The following is a 20,204-nucleotide window of genomic DNA, read 5'->3' on the forward strand; positions in this document are numbered from 1 at the left end:
TAACATCAGTAGCTTCTATCTTTCCTAGCATTTCATAGAACGTCCCGTACGGTAATTGTTGTAAGTCAATGTTGCCTGTGTGGCTCTTTTCCTTGCAGAATATATGCACTTTTGTTGGAAACTTGACTAAACCCTCCTGAGCACTCATGTGTATATTAAGCCGTTTACATTCAGGTCGCTATCGCTGCAGGTTGATGATGATCCTGAACCTGGACGCCTTGCCACATCAGGCATGATACGTATGATCAAAAGAGATATTTTATTTTTTACGATAAGTGGCATCCGTTACAGGGGAGTAGCATTCCGCAAAATACATACGTGAAGAAATCTCAAGAAAAAAAACATCTAGGTCCCTGTGCTATTGTATGCCTCCTTATTTTTGAGTTACTCCTATTCACATCTCGTTGGATTAGCTTTACCAGTCGAGTCGACTGGCTATAAATAATAATGAAAATAAATAGAAAAAAATGGCTGCTGACATACAGACTGCTGAGAGTTGAAAGCCGTATTTATCGGCAACGCTGGATAGTTTTCATATTACATTGCCAATCTTGCCGGCTTCAGTCATACGACATTTTAGTTACGAGGTTCAACAAAAAGGGAAGAACATCAGATAATAGCCGATTGGAACATTGGTGCAACCAGAAACCTTCTCTTTTATCTTTTCATAAACTATCTCCTTCGGCGTCTGCTCTTTCATCTACACGAGTATCAATTTACAATTTATGGACAAGCTCTCTTCCGACAGTACAGTGTCCACCTCAACGCTGTGTGCAAAAGATGTATATAGCGAAAAAGATATCGAGTTTGGCGGCCAAGTACTCAAAGATGGTCGTCGTTCAACAGAACACCAGATAGAGATAAATGGTACGTGCGGATATGTAGATCGTTTGTACTCCACACGTCAACTTTATTTTCCAAACACTTGCCCTATTATATCTGTTCATCTCTTATTTATGGTTTCATGTTTTATACATTTCTCTAGTTCATGATTTGGTCGGCTCAATACAAAATTCAGACATCCCCTTAATGGAGGTTCTGCAGGGATTGCAATATGTCATGGATCATCGCATCCGTGGCGGCCACTTTGCAGACCTTGATGAGTCTCTAATGGATCGTCTTTGCGAAGGCTTATTGCTTCTTGCTGGCAAGACCAAGGGCAATTTACTACGGAAAAGACCTACAGAAGAGGCTGACATGGCATTTTTCCTTTTTGGAGACTTTTTTGAAGAAGGTACGGTGATATATCCCGTGTGCTTTTGCATGCCTCGCTGCATGATGCTTGTCACTTATATCCAAATTTTAGTATCCGATTTTAGACGTGTAGTAGGTCGTCGACTGGCTCACGAAATACGTCTCAATCTTAAAATACATTACCGTTGTCTCCCGAACTGTACAGCTGAGCAAAAGCAGGCCGCATTGGCTATCTTGCACATGCTCACAAGGTCATTTCCTCAATTCAACGATTGGAAGGATCTGGTCGCTAAAGATGAGCATAGTACTGTCGAGAGCTTGTTGACAAGCCCCGAAGCTCAGGACCTCGAAAAATCCTACAGTTACAAAATGCCTCAACCTGGAGGCACAAAATATGCCCCACCTGCTCTCTACTTTGATCGCACGGTTGAAAAGCTTCTGGCAATGTTTCCAAATACCCATCCAGAAAAAGGTTTACCTTCAGAAGTACTGCCTGCCCTGTACAGTCATTACGGCTATAACCAGTTACCAGATCCACCAAAATCAAGTGCTCTAAAAATACTCGGACGTCAACTCGCCGATTTCATGGTCATTATTCTCATCATAGCTAGTATTGTGGAAGCTGCGCAACAAGACTTCAAATCCATGGCTGTGCTTCTTGTTGTCATTGTTTTAAACACCATCATTGGCTTTTGGCAGGAATTCAAAGCTAGTAAAACCTTGGAGGCATTATCGGATCTAACAGTACCCAAAGCAAATGTAATGCGAGATGGAGTCCTACAAAACGTTGATTCATCTGAATTAGTGCCAGGGGACTTGGTCATTCTGGAGGAAGGCGAAGCTATTCCTGCAGATCTGAGACTTATTGAAGTTTCGCAATTGCAAGCTATGGAAAGTGTCTTGACGGGTGAAAGTGTTCCAACCACGAAAACGATAGAGGCTGTCAGCGCAAAGGTATAGTATTCGAATTAAACTGGTAAAGTTAGTAAGATTTGAGGCTTACAAAAAGTTGCATCATATGCTACAACCACTTCCTGAAAATGATAACCTCTAGACTCGTCGCATTCCATTGGGCGACTGTAAAGGCAATGCATTCATGTCCACAGTGGTGGCCAAAGGAAGAGCCAAGGGAATTGTAGTCCGTACAGGAACACAAACGGAGGTAAGGAGCAAATGAAGCTTCTGAAGGAGTTAACCTTAATGACGTACTTACGATCGAAACACCTTAGATTGGCAAAGTTAGTATGGCGATCAATTCTGGATCAGAAAAAAGAGTCATTACCCCTATTCAAAGGAAATTAGCAAAGCTTGGCCAGTATCTTATCATCATCGCAGTCGTACTATGTGCCCTTGTTGTTGGTATTGGCCTTGCATGGAAAAAGGATGCTAAAACTACCATCAACATTGGCTTGAGGTAAGCAGATGAACTAGAAAGCTGAAGCTCTCCACCTTTTAATTCTTCATATTTACATCCCTTTGTACAGTTTGGCAGTTTCTGTCATTCCTGAGGGTTTGATCGCAGTTACCACTGTCACGATGGCATTAGCGGTTCGTCGTATGGCTGCTGCGTAAGTATAGCAACATTTGTATTCTTGATTTTAATATCCTCTTACACATCTGTTTTGTAGCAATTGTATCGTTAGAACACTTCCTGCTGTCGAGACATTAGGAAGTCTAACCGTCATTTGTTCGGATAAGGTAGGTCACATCGATTTATTATTTCTTCACAGCACAGAAGGCTAAACTTTTATCATACTTTAACAGACGGGCACGCTCACCCAAGGAAAAATGACAGCGGCCGAACTTTGGACAACTGATGGACTAGCATATGGATTTACGGAATCTCAAAGCTCAAGTCCTTTGGATGGCAAGATTATATCGCAAGCAGTTCCATCCCTCCGAGTCCCATCTCTAAACAAACTAACACCAGCAGTTTCATCTCGAGAAGTGTCGCCTAGCAATATCGCCGCTAATGCGCCTACCATGACTCTAGCCTTAATGGTATCATCACTATGTAACAATGCATCAATTAGCCATTCTGAAGGTGAATGGAAAGAAATTGGAGATCCAACTGAAGTTGCTTTGCTCGTTGCCGCTACCAAATCCGGTCTTTCTCGTGCAACCTGGTTAAGCAAAGGGTTTTCAAAGGTCCATGAAAAAGCATTCGACAGCGAGCGAAAACTCATGAGTTCGGTCTGGAAAAGCTCTGAGGGCATTGAGTATGTCCTTTGTAAAGGAGCGCCTGAAGAGGTACTTCGTAAATGCACTCATTTCTGCGAACCGACTGCGAAATCCAACTCCATACATTCCATTATTCATGGAGAGCGCATTGAGGATCAAGTTATTAATGAGGATTTTATCAATGAAGTGTCTGAGGAAAGCTGTTCTATGGCTAAGGAAGGGCTTCGTGTACTTGGTCTAGCTTATCGTAAAGTCGATGTCATTAACGCCCTACAGATATCAACCGAGGAAAACGATAGCCATTATGACGAAGCTGACCTAACTTTCATTGGACTCATTGGACTCATTGATCCTCCAAAAGAAGGCGTGAAAGATGCTATAGCCCGTTGCCAGCAAGCTGGCATCAAAGTCATTATGATCACTGGTGATCATGTGCAAACTGCTACAGCTATCGCAACCCAGTTAGGAATTGTTCAGCCCAATAATACTTGCACGGTAAGGGTTTTTGTTTTGCCATAGTTAAACAGAAAGTCTAATGACAGTACTCACTCATACTTTGAATTGACATATAGGCATACGCCATGATTGGAAGCGAATTAGACCTCCTCTCCGATGAAGCTATTTTAGGATTAAATCCATTTCCCAATGTTTTTGCTCGAGTGAGTCCAGATAACAAGTTAAAGATTGTCAAGGCTTTGCAAGAAAGAGGAGAACAAGTAGCCATGACTGGTGATGGTGTCAATGGTAAGCAGTGTAGATCATTGACTGGAAACCTTTTATCGTCATCGATTTTCTGATTCACCCTCTGCAACTTCGCATTATGCAGACGCTCCGGCCATCAAATGCGCATCGGTTGGCATTGCAATGGGCTTGGCTGGAACAGAAATAACGAAGCAAGCCGCTGACGTGGTGATTGCCGATGATAAGTAAGTAATTATCCTGACTACTGCGTCTTCGCTTTTTGGGATAATAGCTTAATAATGTGAACTGCTAGCTTTGCATGCATTGTGTCGGCAATTGAAGAAGGCCGCCATGTTTTTGACAACATCCTGAAGTTCATTGTTTATCTTCTGAGCTGTAATGGAGCCGAAATTTTTTTGAATCTGGTGTGCGCGATTTCTGGGATGGAATTGCCCTTTGGTACAGTTCTCATTCTTTGGGCTAACATCATTGGTAAGAGCCATGGCAATTAACCAGATTATTTATATGTTTCCTGCCTTACTGATTGAGATTTCATATTACCAGCTGATGTCCCTCCCGCAATGGCTATCGGCGTTGAGCCCAAGGAAATTGGAATCATGAATCGCAATCCTCGTAACCCCAAAAAAGGAGTTCTTACGAAAGTTACCTGGACTATTGTCATTTTCCAAGCATTTTTAATATGTGCTTTGACAGTGGGCTTGTACGTGATTGATTTGATGGTTTTGAAAATGCCACTCAGTGCTGCACAATCAGTGGTAAGGACCATTTTACCTCAATGTTGCCTTGTCGAGCAACTACTTACATCAATGTTCCATCTCAATAGGCATTCGTCAACATGACTACAATGCAACTTTTGCAATCATTTTTCTCCCGATCCATTAGCCAGTCTGTATTTGTAACTGGCATATTTGGCAATAAGTGGATCGTAGGTGCATTTGTACTTTCATTTGGAGCTATGGTGGCTGGTTGCTACATACCAGGTATGGAACATTGTCCTCAGTCTGTCACATTGTCTGCTCATTCTCATCGATTTCTTTCCTGTAGCATTGGCCAGTTGGCTACTGCTTGAGCAAATTGGGTGGCTAGAATGGTGCCAAGTCCTTATTTGCTGTGTTATCATGACAGCATTTGTAGAAGTAGAAAAATGTATTATTAGACGAAGACTCACTGATGTGCTATAATTAATTACATTAGGATTGTTGTAAGGAAGGCACTATTATTCATTATTACGATATATTTCTTCATTAATGCATTGAACAAACGGTGATTCAATTGAGGAGCTGCGGCGGACGATGCCCCCATCGATAAACTGAGGATTATTTTAACAAAAAAAAGCTTGACTGCGGTAAAAATTTTGAGCATATAATTCCGTCTCTACCAGAATTTTCGCACGCCTCCGCCTTTTGTCTCTACTCTAATGTCGTTGCCACTTCCATCCATTCAGCTTCATGCTGGATCTGCCGAATCCCTCAAGTCTTTGTCTGATTATGACGGTACTATTGTAGTATTCACGGACAAGAGCGCTATCAAGTCGGTCATGCCTTCTGCCGCTGCTTTCATCGAGAAGGATCAGGAATTTGGCTCCGAAGTCCAAGTCCTTGTTGAGAGCCAAGTTCCCGGTGGTAGAGTCATTCTGGCGCCTACTGGATCTTTAGACGGTGACTTCGACGATTCCCGTCGTTTCACAGGTAGGACACCGGGTATGGTAGCTAAACCGATGCAGTGACTCGTATTAAACTATTGAGACCTCCTTTAGATATCGCTCAGAAGGCTGTGAAACGCGCACTTGCTGCTGGTATTCGATCACCCGTATTCTATTTCGCTGATCCACCAACTTCATCGCCAGGCGCATGGACTTTCAATGGTGAAGATGATTATTCTCGATTTGTAGAGGTCACTTTGTTGGGTGCTTTAGCCGGAACATTCGACCCTATCAACGTGCGCGAGCATCATGAGCGTACGAAGAAGGAGTACAAGACTCTTTCTTCCATTGGTGTGGTCTTGCCACAGGGATTTAAGGGAGATGAGAAGCAGCTTATCAAATCAGTTGAAGCCATCGAGGCCGGTCGACGTGTAGCCAAAGGTACTGTATGGTTTGGAGAGTGAACGCCTGACCTAGTGCTATCTTTTGCTATTATTTCCTTTTCAGTCACTAATTTTAAGCTTTTACACACAGATATTGGTTCTCCAGATCCTGAACGCATGTCTCCTATCAATGTCACTAAATACGTCGAGGAGGTTGCTTTCAAGGGTGTTGACAATATCAAGCTTTCTGTCATTGAGGACATTGAGACCATCAAGAAGGAATATCCTTTGGCTCATGCTGTAACCCGAGCCAGTTTAGCAGGTAAGCATTCTCAACCCCGCGTTATCTCACGTTTGGTATAGCACATTTTAAAGTTTTCTGTCCATATAGTACCTAGACACCATCCTCGTATTGTTCTCTTAGAGTACAGATCGTCTGATCAGTCTCAGGTTAAGGAAAAGTATGTATACCATCATAGTCGTATGATCTGTTGAATTCTCCATGCTGATTTCTTCCACCTTAGCTTATTCTTCGTTGGCAAGGGTGTCACCTATGATACTGGTGGTGCTGATATCAAGTGCTCTGGCCATATGAGAGGTATTTTTCGGCAAGCTTTTGACATTTTACTTTTTCACATACTAAATTGTTGTTGGTAGATATGTCTCGTGATAAGGGAGGAGCCGCCGCCGTTGCAGGTTTCCTCAAGACCGTTTCTATGCTAGCGCCAAAGCATGTCAACATCACTGCTGGATTGTCACTTGTTCGTAACTCCGTTGGTCCTGATTCTTATGTTAGTGACGAAGTTTTATATTCACGTAACGGTACCAGAGGTAAGTCCATCTTGTTGGTAATCTGCGGCAAGATCATAGTGCAGAGCGGCTAAATATAATTGATGGCTCTAGTTTTGGTCGGAAACACCGATGCTGAAGGTCGCATGGTCATGACTGATCTTCTGTGCCAGTTCAAGGAACGTGCTTTGGCTGAGGAAAAGAACAAGGCTCCGTCGTTCTTGTTTACGGTGGCTACTCTGACCGGTCACGCTCTTCGTGCCTATGGTGGTTATGGTATCACCCTGGACAATGGCTTTGCAAGACATAACCGCATCAGTAAGAGACTGTATGATGCCGGCCACGTTTTAGCTGATCCATTTGAAATCTCTACTCTTCGTCGCGAGGACATTGATTGCGTTCAGCCTGGTAGCGCCAGTGAAGACGTTGTCCAAGCCAATGATAAGGCCTCCACCCTCACTGACCGTGGTCATCAGTACCCTGCCGGCTTCATGTTGATTGCTTCCGGATTGGAGAAGTATGGATTGGCAAACAAGGAAAAGCGCCTTGGATACACTCATCTCGATATTGCTGGATCGTTCGAAACCATGTCATCCATTGGATGGAGTCTCCCTACTGTTGTAGCTTCTCCCATCCCCGCTCTTACTGGTGCCTTTCTGTTATAGACATCTTTTCTTTTGTCAATAATAAATGAAAAGAGAAGAAATTTGTATGATGCTTTTAAATATTATGGCGTTCATTGGCTTCATCTTGTATTTGAGGGTTTTAAATAAGTTGACGACGACATGATCTAGTTACAGCTCATAATATCACGTTATGCCTCATATGGGTTTGCATTTCTGTGTTGGCAGACCTTAGCGACACGAAGATTATAATAATGTTATGGAATCCGACTTTTTACTTATGCTTGAAAAATCTAGCAAAGTTTGTTTCAAAGAAAATTACAGTCTACGTACGCTTAGCATACATGAAACCTGCCCATGCAGCTGCAGCTGCCACTACAAGCGTTATCATCGATGTATTTTGACACGCGGAGTTCATGAACGAACATGTGCTTGACACTGATTGCTCCTCGACGCCATCCTTGCAATAGTACTTTGCAAAGAAATCATTTTGGATCCAAAGAAGTTTGTTGAAGGCAAGCAGCGCGGCAGACTCTGTTTCTCTGTCCAATTTAAGTGACAGCAAGCCACCTACCAGAGTGGACTCTACATATCCCATCAACGCATTCACATGGATATAGTCGACGGATATTTTACTTTTCTTACTTGGCGTATCTGTGTGGATCTTGGCAACCCAATCAAGATACTTCAGCATCCTGTAAACGATGATATGTTTCAGCAAAAAACTTCTTCACATCTTGATTATATGTATTCGATCTAACTTGCTTTTCATCATATGGACCAGAGAGAAGTCGGTTGAGGTATTTGCTCAAAAAATCTTTGCGGAACTTGTTGGGAATAGAGGTAAGGGCAATGAATTTGAGCGAGTTCGAAAAAACAGTACACATACCTTGATTTGCGGGTTATCTATGGTAAGGTCTTCAATACTATCCGCAACTTTACCCTGTCCATCAGTAGGACCTTGGAAGCCTTCGTTCTTAGGAAGAAAGTGCTTCTTGGTGATGTCAAATTGGAAAAGTTTGTCATAGACAGCATCTACTACCACCGGGACCAATGGACGAACTTGTTCAGCTACTGCCTTGATCGCCTCAATATCATCGGCGCCTGTTGACAGGAAGGATTAGCATTGCATAATGCAATAACTTCTAGCCATATGAACAAATAATGCCACATAAGACGTACCAAATTCCATAAACTTGGAAACATAGCCGAATCGATAGTCCGAGTCAGTGTAGAGTTGGGTGCGGTCGATATGTTCCATTGTATTAAATATGAACTTGTCAACGCTGCAAGAGAATGCAGCTAATTTATAGACATCGGAGAAACGGTGTAAAAACGGTTTTACCGACACAAGTGGCCTTGCTATCAAAGTGACACCCGGAATTTCCTTGCGATGACACTTTTGAAAGGAACGGAGTTCAGGGTCACCCGAGATACTTCACAAAACCATTCGAGATCTATTGACAGTCAATAAACACTTGTTGGAAACCACCATATCGCAAATCATAGTGTCGAGATGAGGTCATTTTCGAAATAATTTGCGAGCTTCAATAGGCTATGTTGCCTATGTCGGATGCATTTAATTCGGCCAACTGCGGGTGAAGAAAAGATTTTTCCTGGTCGGCAGTCAGAATTGTGAGCTCACTCCATTTTGGGAATAACAAACAAATCGAAAAGAACAGAAAGTTCCTCCCCTCAAACTCAGTCCAAGCGCCATCAACGGCATTTGTCAGCCAAGAGATGCTTGTACCTCTGGTTCGTAAAGTCAGCCCATATTTACAGACCTTGTTTAACCCGTTAGACCACTGTCTACGTGATTGGATACTCCTCCCCCCCCCCCCGACAATCGGTTCAGCCAAATTCAAATTTTATAAGTGAGAAGGAATAAAAAAAGGGGTTTTACAATCATGATAGAGGTTCAAATAATATGTTATAGCGATTAATACCAGAAGTATACAATTTAACCTTGTGGTTTCTGTTGAGTGGTATCATAGACACGAATGATCTTGGTTTGATCACTATCTGTCTGTGAAAAGGCGTATCCACGATTTCGCTTGAGTCGTTGAATTCGGCGAACCTTGTTAACAGCCTGTCTGAAACGATCCATTCTAGGACGGTAATCTGGGAGATTGAACTTTTGGATCTCCTGAACAAAGTGGTAGGGCATTGGGCGGTACATACGCTTGGCGCTGATAAAAAAGAAAAAAATCAGTTAGGTCATACTCGGTTGATGTACGAACAATATCATTTGTTGTATAGCAACTTACAATTTCCATGCGAAGTCTCTAAGATTGCACAAGAAAGGCACCAAAATGAGATATAGCCAGAAGTTAACGTTGCCCCAGACCTGTGGTACGATGCCGTTGTATTCTGGGAAAACGGAAGTGGAGACACTGGATCCAATATAAGCCACAATGGGAAGATAGATGAACCAAACAACCATGGAGCCTGGAATGGCAATGAAAGTATACTTGGTCCACATACTGTAAAAGGACATTGGTTAGCATGATATTAAAAGCTAGCTCATATATACAGCTCATATCACTTACTCTGTAATCAAGGCGCCCTTCCACAAGATACAGCCTAAAACAGCGGTAAAAACCACGGTGCCTACCCACCATTGACCGCCATTTGTACCATTCATGAACACACCATCGTTACGGAAAGCGCCTACGCCAGTAAAGAAGAGAATCTAATAGAATAAGAGGTAATAAAGACATTAGGACAGCTTGAACTTCCAAAAAGTATCAGCGCTAACCGGTGGGCAAGAAGAAGCGGACTTACCAAAGAGTGGAAAATGGCGTTTGCAAACCAACCCCAGAATTTCTTCTGGTTGAAGAATTCGTTATGCTGGCCGAGAATATAGAGTTGAGGGTATTTATCTAACATGCGGGCTGACACAAATTGGTCAAAGATTCCGATAGCCAATGGCGGAAGGAAAGTAAAGATGACGTTGAAGCAAGACATGGTCCATGATTCATACAGAGTTGATCCTGAAAAACCATTATAGAAGGCATACTAACATGTAATAATGTAAATAAAACATCCACATGCGGAGGTAGCAGCAATAAGCATGATGACAAACTTACCCAAAATTGAGTCAAATACAGCGCTACGTTCTTATAGAAGTAATAGAAAATCATTTTTGACAGTCGTTGGTAAGACCAGGCACCATGAACCAATAGCAATTTCTTGAGGAAGCGGAATTGGGAGATGGCGAAGTCTGCGCTTCGAGCAGCTTGTAAACCTTCAACACCACTGATTCCAATACCAACATGTGCAGCTTGAATCATAGAAACATCATTGGCTCCGTCTCCAATAGCAAGTAGAATGGCATGAGTATACTTCTTCACCAATTTGACCACTAGAGCCTTTTGGAGTGGCGATACACGACAGCAGACGACGGCTTTACACAAAACGGCCAAATCGAAAAGAACCTTTTCAATGTCTTTCTCGAGAGCAAATGTTAAAGCGCGACCATCAATGACAAGAGCTAAGGGCTGCAACAAGTTTACACAGATGAATCAGTAAATCAGATATAGAGACAGAACTACGCAGAGCTGAAGTATTACCTCAAGGTCTTCCCCACGATTCTTCACATCACTAATTTCCTTCAATTTTGCCTCTAAGAAGTTCTTTGTGTCCCAGTGATTTTCTTCGTTGCAGACAATCAAACTCATTTCTTCATTGAGGAGTTTGCAAGAGTAACCGATGTTGATAGCAGTTTCTTGACGATCACCAGTAAGGACCCAGACTTTGATTCCAGCCTCTTGAAGAGTGTGGATGGTGTCCGGTACACCATCTTGCAGTTTATCTTCAATGGCAGTGGCACCAAGCAAAAACATATCCTGCTCAATCATCTCAGCAGCTCGATCAAGTTCCTCAGAACGGTTAACCAGGGTAGTGGAAGCTTTGTCGTAAATTTGTGACCATCTAGCGTACTCGTCTTCGGGAATTTCGCGCATAGCAACACAAAGTGTTCGCAAACCTTCAGTAGCATACTCTTCCAAATGCATCAAAGTTGGCTCCACAAATGGGTTGTTTTCAGAAAGACGTTCCAAAATAACAGTATCAGCACCTTTGCAGTATAACTTGATTTTTCCATCGGGACCACGAACTACAGCCGACATACGCTTGCGTGTGGAATTGAACTCGCAAACATTGAGAATTTGAAATTCGAGATCACGTCCACGGATATTGCAGTTGATGGAGTTAGGTCGTCTAGTCTACAAAATGAAGGTTCATATTTAAAAATTTTGCTTCCCATACAATATGGACAGACAAACCACTTATCCGCGAAACTTCAGCTTACATGGAATTTATAACCCAAAGTGCTAGCACCCTTCACCAAGGCACCTTCGTCTGGACTGGAAGCCTGGTAGATGATTTCATCAGAACCCTCTTGTTGCTCAGGAATGACAGTATGGCATACAGCTAAGAGAGTTAAGAACTCATTGATGACATTAGCAGTAGAGTGCGATTTCAGATGCGCTTCCAACTGAGAGAAAGTATATTGTAAAGTTGGATCATCCACTCCATCTTGTGCTTGTCTATCAGATTCCACTTTGTCTGCATAAGAAAGACCAGCGATTGAAGATTGTCGGAATTGCATCTCATTACAAGTCAGAGTACCGGTCTTGTCTGAAAACACAAACTGTACTTGTCCTAGTTCTTCAATTAAACTACTGCTTCGGGCTGTGGCAGCAGTATCAGTAGGTTCGTAATACATATCCAAATCCGAATCGATCAAGTAGGACTGAATGTACTTGACAAGCTCCATGGTCACCATTAAACTGTAAAAATAACGAACAAACGCATTAGATTCTGAAGCTGCTCGAAACGACGAGACGGACGTGATGACTTGATCTCTACCTGATAGGAATGAAACTATTGAACAAGATAAGGAAGGTCAGGATACCGTATCCAAACTCGCCTGCGCGAGACATATCATTGATGGCGAGGTATGCCAATTGACTGCCCTTAGATATCTGGATAATTGCAATGTGTTAGTCAAAAGTCATGTTAACGTACGAAAATGTCGAACTTTCTTACTGTAGTAACCAGGCCACCAATGGAACAACAAATGCTCATAACCACAAGAATGATAAAAAGGTACACGATGTTGCGATTGGTAAGACGAGTAACGTTCGAAACCTTGGATGGCTTTTTGCTATAGGATGCATTAGTTTTGATAATAAAGAAACCACTGAAAGATGGTACAAAGATCCTCACCTTGAATTCAACATGAGCTTAGTTTCATGACCAGTGAACACAACAATACCATAGATCCAAGATGTGTTACGAAGCTGAGCGCCACGCAACAGCAATTGGGTAGGGTCAAGTGCAAAGTCTCTGTTTCTTCCAACTTCGTCAACAGCTAAGGTAACGGTACCATCATAATTATAAAGACGATTGTTTGGTTGTTCTGATTTGATAGTTCCTTGCAGCTGACCAATGTCAAGGGGAGTGACGCACTTTGCAGTTTGTGGGAGAGCTTGTTTGATCTTTAGATTGACTTCTCTGTAATTTACACTTGATGTTAGGAAAAAAATATGAATCCACCCAAAGCACAATCAAAAATACTTGCCCATCTAGATTGCTAGTTTCAATATAGCAAAGACCCTCAGGCTCGGAACTACTTAGCAGCACAAGATCCGCTGGGAAATGGCCACCACCGTCAATACGTACAATGTCGCCCACACGAATATCGCGCCATGGTCTCTCTACGAATTGAGATCCTTCAAGTACTTTACAACCTCGCGCATTTAGCTCTGCATCTGATCGATGTACACCCTAATCAATGTGCGAAAGCGATTAATATCGATATCAAACACCAACTGAACGGCAGCCTCGCATCTTACCCAATCCTCGATGACTTCTTTTACGGCAGTAATGAGTAACACTATCAATAATGGTACCAGGGTCGTCCATCTGGAAGTAGGAGAGATACCAGGAATTTGCTGTACAAGGTGTTAATTTTTTTTTTTCAAACCAGTGGTTACAAACTGGGACTGTACCGGGGATAGCTTACCTGAATGCCAGAAATGAACAAGAAGAACAAATTTGCGTATTTAGAGAATTCTTCGTACAGAAACTTTGGCAAGAATGTGAAAGACGTATATTTGCCAGTGAAGATGCGATTATGGAGATAGTTTTGTTGCTCGTTGAGAGCTTGATTATTGATATATATAAGGCGCGCTTCACTTTCTTGGCCTGGGACAAGTCTGGGTGATCGCCCTAGCAACTCGTTGATTTTGCCTCTAAATGACTGTCGACGTTTTGCCCGTGTTGGCGTGCTTGTGGGCGACTGTGAGCTCCGCAACGGTATTCCACCGGATACGCTTCCCGGAATGGATGATGCATTGGATGGTTGACGATTATAGCGCGAGCCTGCAATTGGGCCTTGATTGTCCAAAAGTTGCAAGTTATCGTCATCGTCAATTTGTCCACTTCCTTCATCATATAGAGACGACGCTATTGTTGACAATCGGAGAAAAGGTTTAGTAACTGCGGGGGTGTCTTGCATAAACGACAACCAGAAAAAAAAGGTGAGGTTGATAGCTTCAGATAACCTCTGCGGCCAATGAAGAGTATGTCGTCAAAACCATCGAGATAATGAACGGTGTACGATTTTGTCCCAAGTGGGCGAATATTACCGTATGACGCCGAAAAGGTCTTAGCCACACTCGAAGGCATAAAGCAACACAAAAGTTGCTTTGCGCTTGAGACCAGGTCGTTTCGACTACTGTTTCAATCTTGACCAACTATCAGGTCCCCAATAAACTAAAAGGCAATACGTACCACCGTCCGTCATAAAGGTATCCGAGTGCTTCAAAGTTGGTTGGCTTGGCAAATAAGCCGATTGTGCTTGTGGTAAATTAGACGATGAATTACCAAATTGGTCTTGAAAGTCAATGAGGTCGTTGCCACCATAATGAGCGGTTTGTCCTTGTTGACCTGTAGATGGTGCCCATGGTGATGACGTTTGATGCTGGGAAGGTTGGGTAAAGTCTACAACATCGTCATCACCCGCAAATGGATTCATGTCAGCTCCGGGAGGAACGAAGTCCCCACGCCGAGAGCTCTGACTATCCGCACGCAGGTCAGGCTGCGACGGATCGTCGAAGGGGTTGCGGTGGTATGAAGACAGTTTGAAAGACGAAAGGGTGAACTAAATTGATTTTAATTGCAAATTGGAATGGAAGGAAGAAAGGTAAATTACAGATTCAAGCCTCCATCAATCACTAAAGTCTAAAAAACGGAACTTGTTGGTGAACCCTCTTATGGCAACGTGCGGATGTGACTGTCGATTTGACATTCTTACTTACTTGACCATGCATGTAATCTGCTTGGGCTATAAACATAGCAGCGTCCGCAACATCTTGAGTGCTGCCAAATCTCTTTAATGATATTTTACTTTTCAAAAGCTCTTCCTTTTTGCCGTCCGGAATAGCTGTAGTTCAAAAATTCGGTATGAAAAAAGACCCCAGGTCAATGCATGAATACCGTGATCATATAAAGCCATATAGAAATTTTCTATTTGTTACCATTGGTCATATCTGTCTCAATGAATCCAGGGGCTATACAATTTACCCGCACATTGACAGGCCCAAGTTCTTTCGCCAAGGCTTTAGTGAACCCTAAGGATATTTTTCCTTAACAAACAGCCATTATATCTTTGCCAAATAATCTGAATGCATTATTACCTATGACTCCAGCTTTGGAAGCGCTGTAGACAGATTGGCCAGCATTTCCTTGAATCCCTACAGCGCTAGTGATATTGATAATACACCCTGAACCAAATAGATAAACCTGGGTTGAGAAAACAACGAACCACAAGTTCAATCATTAGTCTAACCTACCTGACCGCTTTCTCATCATGGTTTTCGCTGCATATTGTGAGACTGACATGGTACCAATTAGATTAGTATTGATTGTATCTAGGATATCTTGATCTTTCAGTTGTACGAGAAGCCCATCGCGCGAAACACCAGCTGCATTGACCAGGTAGTCAATAGAAACACCTTTGAGCTGATTCTGTAAGAAGCTGAAAAGTTAATGCTATGGTCAACGTGGCAGCACATGTGGTCGCTTGCTTTCACTTTACCTTGAATGCTTCAGCAACTGAACTTCGATCGGATATATCTAGTGCAATGGATTGATGGCCCGTTCCAAAACTGGATAAAAATCTTGCCTCTACTGCTTTGGCTCGCTCCGGCTGCTGGCTCACCAAGATGACCTTGGCTCCTCGTTGGGCAAAAGATTCGGCAATGGCTAAGCCTATGCCACGACTAGCTCCTGTAACAAGCGCAATTTTGTTTGAAAAGGCATTTTGCTTCACATTTGTATGCACTTGTCTGCATAAAGTCCATGCACCACGACTCAACATGAGGACTAGGAAAGTCACGGTGGGTTGCAGAAGAGGCTATTTTGAACTTTTCCGTAATCCATCCCACTTTTTTATTCTGCTGTCATGGATTCAACTTTAGGAAAGGTGAGAAATCACTTTTAGCTTGGCCACCATCTCAAGAGCCAACTACCTCGAGTTCCCATACTACCCTTGTACCTGCTTTTATTCTGTTGTATAGCATCACCGAACGATGGAAGACTCCTACGCACAAGATCTAGATTTCGCTTCCGATCAAGAGGATTTCTCCCTTCCTCGTAACGTACAGCCAACTGGATATGTTGATACCGATAAGCTAGACCAGGCAAGCATGGATATCCACTTGCCAGAGACCAATAAGGGCTACAAGCTACTGTTAAAAATGGGCTGGGCTGCAGGTGAAGGTTTAGGCAGCGACAGACAAGGTAAGATAGATAGTTCGTTCAGGGACAGAAATAAAAAGTGCATATGGCTTACGCTGTTGTATAGGTAGGGTGGATCCCATAAGAATTGATCTAAAGATGGATGCTTTGGGGGTTGGAAAAGCTGAAGAATTGATGGAATACCATGTGTCGTCAACTGCGCAACGCCGAGCGCTGGATAGCGAGAAGCAGTTAGAAGAAACGGAAGAAGAAAAGCTGAAAAGGCAAATGGACACATTAAAAAAAGAAGAAGTTAAGAACGACATCAAGGAAATACTGCGAGCTTTCTATTGCGAATTATGCGACAAGCAATATAGCAAAATCAGTGAGTACGAACAACATCTACAGAGCTACGACCACCATCACAAAAAGCGTTTCAAGGATATGCGAGATACTTCCAAAAAATCCGAAGGTGCTATTGCAGAACGTGAAAGTCGCCGAGAACGTGAACGCAAAAGGGAAGAAAGGGAAAATAGACGTATTCATGAAGCCATGCTCAAAAAGTCTGGTGTCAAACCAGATCAAATACCAAGCAAATGGAACGCCTCCAAGCCAGGAAATTCTGACTTGGCAAGCGGAGGTGGTGTGGCTAAACAGGGTGGTGGATCAACGAACGGTGGATGGATAGCCAGTGGTAATGATAGCAAGAACCTCTCAGGTGGATGGCAGACAGCGCCTGAGGCATCGGCAAATTTGGCTTCGAAGGGCAGATCGGCAATGGATGGATGGTCAACGGTTACAGCCTCATCCGAAAGAAAATCTGACGGCCAACTGCTTCAAAGTAGTAATGTCTCTTCTGAATCAACGGCTGCTACAAGTACCAACGCTGTGGAAGTGGAAAAACCTCAGCTGTTTGTTGGAAAGAAGCAACCACAAAAGATGTCATTTGGAATCAACAAGAAACCGGCTGTAAAGTTTGGATTCAAGAAAGAGTGACTTATGACATTGGATTATAAGCCTCAGTTTTTGTTGAAACTCTCCCTCCAATTGGGACGCCTATGACTGAATGAAGCCAATTCAATAGCTGTCTCGCAAGTATACCATGGGCCATAAAAAGCATCCAGAAATATTTTCTAATGATTCGAATGTTTTATTTTTTGACTACATAGGGTCGTTCAGATGTTAGATAAACGCCCCAAATTCACGATCTGTATAACATATAAAATAAAGTGTGGCTCTAAGCTGTACTACCCATCCACGCATCCATGGCAGTAGTAGTGTAATCTAACAATTTGCAGCTTTTTTGAACGACACTGACATGTTCTGGTAAGTCTAGCTTCTCATAGTATGCGTATTCTAATTCGAGGGTTAGAAAGATGGTCTCGTCGACACATTACCAAAAAAAAAAAAAAACCTTACCTAGAACAAAGAAGTCTAGTTGACACCCAGAGAAGGAATCGCCAACATCATCAACTCGTACGCAGCCGTTGTGTTTCTTGCCAGTTGGTAAAGTCTTGCCGTCAAGCGCCTTGATGTACAATAAAGTTCCTTGACGTAAGTCATTTGAAGCTACAGACACAAATGGATATATGTTTTTGTCATCGCTGCCAAGACCAAAAGGATGCTTATTTTGATCTAGAACTACGAATTCAGAATCTGAATCACCGACATTGACTAGCTTTCCAGACTTCAACAGACCAGTGCCTTCCATTTGAAATTTCTGAAACCTTGGATTAGCATTGTCCGTTTAAGTGGTGCTCAAGGATTTAAACGAACCTGGTAAGTGATCTTGGAAACCTTTTGGATTAGTTTTCCAGAGGACGTTTTCAGAGAATAAGTAGCCGGCCCTGTCAAGGTGACAACTTTGCCATCGTTGAGCATATCCTTTGTGCCCTCCTTGGGAATCCAATACCTGATGAGAAACATTGATATGAGTTGAGAACACATTTCAGTTTGACATGATTATAAACTAAGACAACTCACTGAGTAAAAGCGGCTTTCTGATAGCATGACTTTAGACACACAACTGATGACACCAGGCCGAGCAAAGAGAATATCTGGAGTAATTTCATGTTTGGTGAGAAGGAATTGAAAAGATACAAACGACGTGCTTTGTCAATTTTATAAAGACATGAACGACTTGCTTTGACAACATTGTTTTATTTTGAATGTAAAAGCCACAACACCATGTAAAAGGGGTGGTTTGTTAATTGATGTTAATGTGATGTTGACTTTGTGCGACTGTCTCAAATACATGCTTCGTTATAGATGTACTATTTCTACGATGAAATGGTGCTGATCGCGACGGAGGGACGCGCATAATCCTTGTCTCTGAAAAATAAAAATAAAAAGTTTTACTTTATGGAAGGAAGGGAGGTATCTAATCATGCAGGATCGGTTCGACGCTCATGATCAATTGGAAGCAGCCTCAGGACAAATGTTCTTTCGAATACGATCTTGCCAGGAGGGTCCAAACCCAATAGAATTCAAATAGGGTAAAATACCGCCGTACTCGCTCTTTAAATAGGTCAGTACTTCACGCATATACTAAAAGTGACGAAAAATAAACATCGGTAAATGGTGGATATCTCAAGGATCGGATAATCTTGTCCTTCAGCTGCATGGTTGTATTGTTTACCTCTGGTCGAGCAGTCGCAAATTCTTCAGATAACCCGGATTTTGCCATCTCTTTTATCATCTGTGGAAGGACTGGAGCCAATCCCTCTTGAGTTCGAGCATAGTCTGCGACAATAACATCTTCAGGGACTCCAGCAATACCTTGTAAAAGCATGCACACCATACCCGTCCTGTCTTTTCCTTGCGTGCAATGTACATGGATGGGATAGTTAGTAGGGTCCGTAAATATACGTAGGGCGTCCAAAATTTCATTTTTGCAGGCCTTTAAGAACTGTTTATACATAGTGGGTAACCCCATAGGCGTCAATATCTCCGATCCGACCAAGAGAGTGGCATGGACCTTATTGCCGACTAGTATCCAGAAAATGAGCCTCCTATAGATTTCACCAAAATCGTTAATGAAAGGACACACATCGCCTTTGCGCGAAACCATTGCGCTAGAATGACGACATTGACACATACAATTTCAACCATAGTGTGCACATATTCCATACTACATTGCGTTCAAAACTGCGTCCGGCAAAGTTGACTCGATATTTTTTTCGGCCATGGTCAGTTTCAGGTTGATTGCTTTCGTGGCGTTCAGGGGTGACATCGGCGGTAATCAAGTCAATGGCCTTAATCTGAGATTGCATACATTATGTGTGAATAAAATAGACTCTATGTGAACGAAATTAACGACACGATATGGGTATTCATTACATTTTCAATAGCCGTGGTTGGAAAATTTTTGTCGATGGGAAGATTATCCTTTCCTTCCAAACTATAGGTGCGTTGGTTAGTCATGAGCGATATAACTCACAACTAACGAATTTTTTCGGTATTCACCTTGTTCGAAGATCCAGTATCGTCTTGATATTGTGAGCTTTTATGAACTGTTCGACTTGATCGTTGCTCAATTGATCCAGCGTCCCAGATCTAAATATAAGGCCATCCTTCACGTATCTATAATACATTATCATTGATACAGAACCATATGTAAGTTCGTATGGCCGAACGTTGTAGGTACGACGGCGATTCTGCAATGATGTCTTACTGCTGCCCATCAACCTTAGTAGAGATGCCGACATCACGAAAGTTAATCAAGGCTTCAATGTAGGCACCTTCTTCGTTTTGTACTGCATTGCTAGTGGGATTCATAGTTGTTGTCTCCTCGGAGCTGAAAAGAAACCAACAAATCGCTAAGGCTTCTTCTCCTTTTTCACAGCGATTTGAGTCTCCGAGTCCCTTTTCGTAAATCTGCAAACGTCATGGTCTGTTTAACGAAGTTAGAACCACTAGGGAAATAGGAAACTTGGCAGGCAC

General features: G+C 42.6%; 8 protein-coding genes across 8 annotated transcripts; 3 read left to right on the plus strand and 5 right to left on the minus strand.

Annotated features, from left to right (window-relative positions):
• The first annotated feature begins 664 nt into the window (after nt 1-664).
• On the plus strand, nt 665-5,391 carry K450DRAFT_223463 (uncharacterized protein). The gene is made up of 14 exons (XM_051586065.1): nt 665-867; nt 986-1,234; nt 1,307-2,148; nt 2,249-2,356; nt 2,424-2,608; nt 2,679-2,762; nt 2,823-2,892; nt 2,959-3,870; nt 3,948-4,119; nt 4,202-4,301; nt 4,370-4,548; nt 4,621-4,832; nt 4,901-5,057; nt 5,122-5,391. Exons 1-14 carry the CDS (start codon nt 726-728, stop codon nt 5,256-5,258), a joined length of 3,549 nt encoding a protein of 1,182 aa, XP_051448405.1. The 5' UTR covers nt 665-725; the 3' UTR covers nt 5,259-5,391.
• Nucleotides 5,392-5,446: 55 nt separating this feature from the next.
• K450DRAFT_223468 (uncharacterized protein) lies at nt 5,447-7,698 on the plus strand. Its single transcript, XM_051586066.1, has 7 exons — nt 5,447-5,765; nt 5,834-6,160; nt 6,254-6,424; nt 6,494-6,563; nt 6,627-6,700; nt 6,760-6,933; nt 7,006-7,698. Exons 1-7 carry the CDS (start codon nt 5,495-5,497, stop codon nt 7,554-7,556), a joined length of 1,638 nt encoding a protein of 545 aa, XP_051448406.1. The 5' UTR covers nt 5,447-5,494; the 3' UTR covers nt 7,557-7,698.
• K450DRAFT_223470 (uncharacterized protein) lies at nt 7,659-8,785 on the minus strand. The gene is made up of 5 exons (XM_051586067.1): nt 8,697-8,785; nt 8,404-8,618; nt 8,280-8,341; nt 7,910-8,209; nt 7,659-7,791 (listed from the first exon to the last, which is right to left on the minus strand). The coding sequence occupies exons 1-5, from the start codon at nt 8,773-8,775 to the stop codon at nt 7,761-7,763; spliced, it is 687 nt and encodes a 228-aa protein (XP_051448407.1). The 5' UTR covers nt 8,776-8,785; the 3' UTR covers nt 7,659-7,760.
• A 575-nt stretch (nt 8,786-9,360) lies between these two features.
• K450DRAFT_223488 (uncharacterized protein) lies at nt 9,361-14,734 on the minus strand. The gene is made up of 14 exons (XM_051586068.1): nt 14,316-14,734; nt 13,546-13,988; nt 13,376-13,474; nt 13,102-13,307; nt 12,747-13,034; nt 12,567-12,684; nt 12,387-12,502; nt 11,827-12,307; nt 11,087-11,740; nt 10,604-11,014; nt 10,299-10,532; nt 10,064-10,206; nt 9,782-9,997; nt 9,361-9,703 (listed from the first exon to the last, which is right to left on the minus strand). The coding sequence occupies exons 1-14, from the start codon at nt 14,557-14,559 to the stop codon at nt 9,475-9,477; spliced, it is 3,882 nt and encodes a 1,293-aa protein (XP_051448408.1). The 5' UTR covers nt 14,560-14,734; the 3' UTR covers nt 9,361-9,474.
• K450DRAFT_223494 (uncharacterized protein) lies at nt 14,646-16,362 on the minus strand. Its single transcript, XM_051586069.1, has 6 exons — nt 15,622-16,362; nt 15,377-15,551; nt 15,221-15,307; nt 15,062-15,154; nt 14,843-14,967; nt 14,646-14,765 (listed from the first exon to the last, which is right to left on the minus strand). The coding sequence occupies exons 1-6, from the start codon at nt 15,901-15,903 to the stop codon at nt 14,733-14,735; spliced, it is 795 nt and encodes a 264-aa protein (XP_051448409.1). The 5' UTR covers nt 15,904-16,362; the 3' UTR covers nt 14,646-14,732.
• On the plus strand, nt 15,622-17,635 carry K450DRAFT_223501 (uncharacterized protein). The gene is made up of 3 exons (XM_051586070.1): nt 15,622-16,008; nt 16,103-16,325; nt 16,390-17,635. The coding sequence occupies exons 1-3, from the start codon at nt 15,988-15,990 to the stop codon at nt 17,256-17,258; spliced, it is 1,113 nt and encodes a 370-aa protein (XP_051448410.1). The 5' UTR covers nt 15,622-15,987; the 3' UTR covers nt 17,259-17,635.
• K450DRAFT_223505 (uncharacterized protein) lies at nt 17,225-18,351 on the minus strand. Its single transcript, XM_051586071.1, has 4 exons — nt 18,246-18,351; nt 18,039-18,174; nt 17,682-17,982; nt 17,225-17,618 (listed from the first exon to the last, which is right to left on the minus strand). Exons 1-4 carry the CDS (start codon nt 18,332-18,334, stop codon nt 17,500-17,502), a joined length of 645 nt encoding a protein of 214 aa, XP_051448411.1. The 5' UTR covers nt 18,335-18,351; the 3' UTR covers nt 17,225-17,499.
• A 47-nt stretch (nt 18,352-18,398) lies between these two features.
• On the minus strand, nt 18,399-20,204 carry K450DRAFT_223509 (uncharacterized protein). The gene is made up of 6 exons (XM_051586072.1): nt 19,936-20,204; nt 19,728-19,844; nt 19,602-19,662; nt 19,362-19,522; nt 18,901-19,273; nt 18,399-18,809 (listed from the first exon to the last, which is right to left on the minus strand). The coding sequence occupies exons 1-6, from the start codon at nt 20,037-20,039 to the stop codon at nt 18,675-18,677; spliced, it is 951 nt and encodes a 316-aa protein (XP_051448412.1). The 5' UTR covers nt 20,040-20,204; the 3' UTR covers nt 18,399-18,674.

This window comes from Umbelopsis ramanniana (assembly GCF_025399195.1).
Source record: "Umbelopsis ramanniana AG unplaced genomic scaffold K450scaffold_5, whole genome shotgun sequence".
In the NCBI taxonomy this organism is placed as follows: domain Eukaryota; kingdom Fungi; phylum Mucoromycota; class Umbelopsidomycetes; order Umbelopsidales; family Umbelopsidaceae; genus Umbelopsis; species Umbelopsis ramanniana.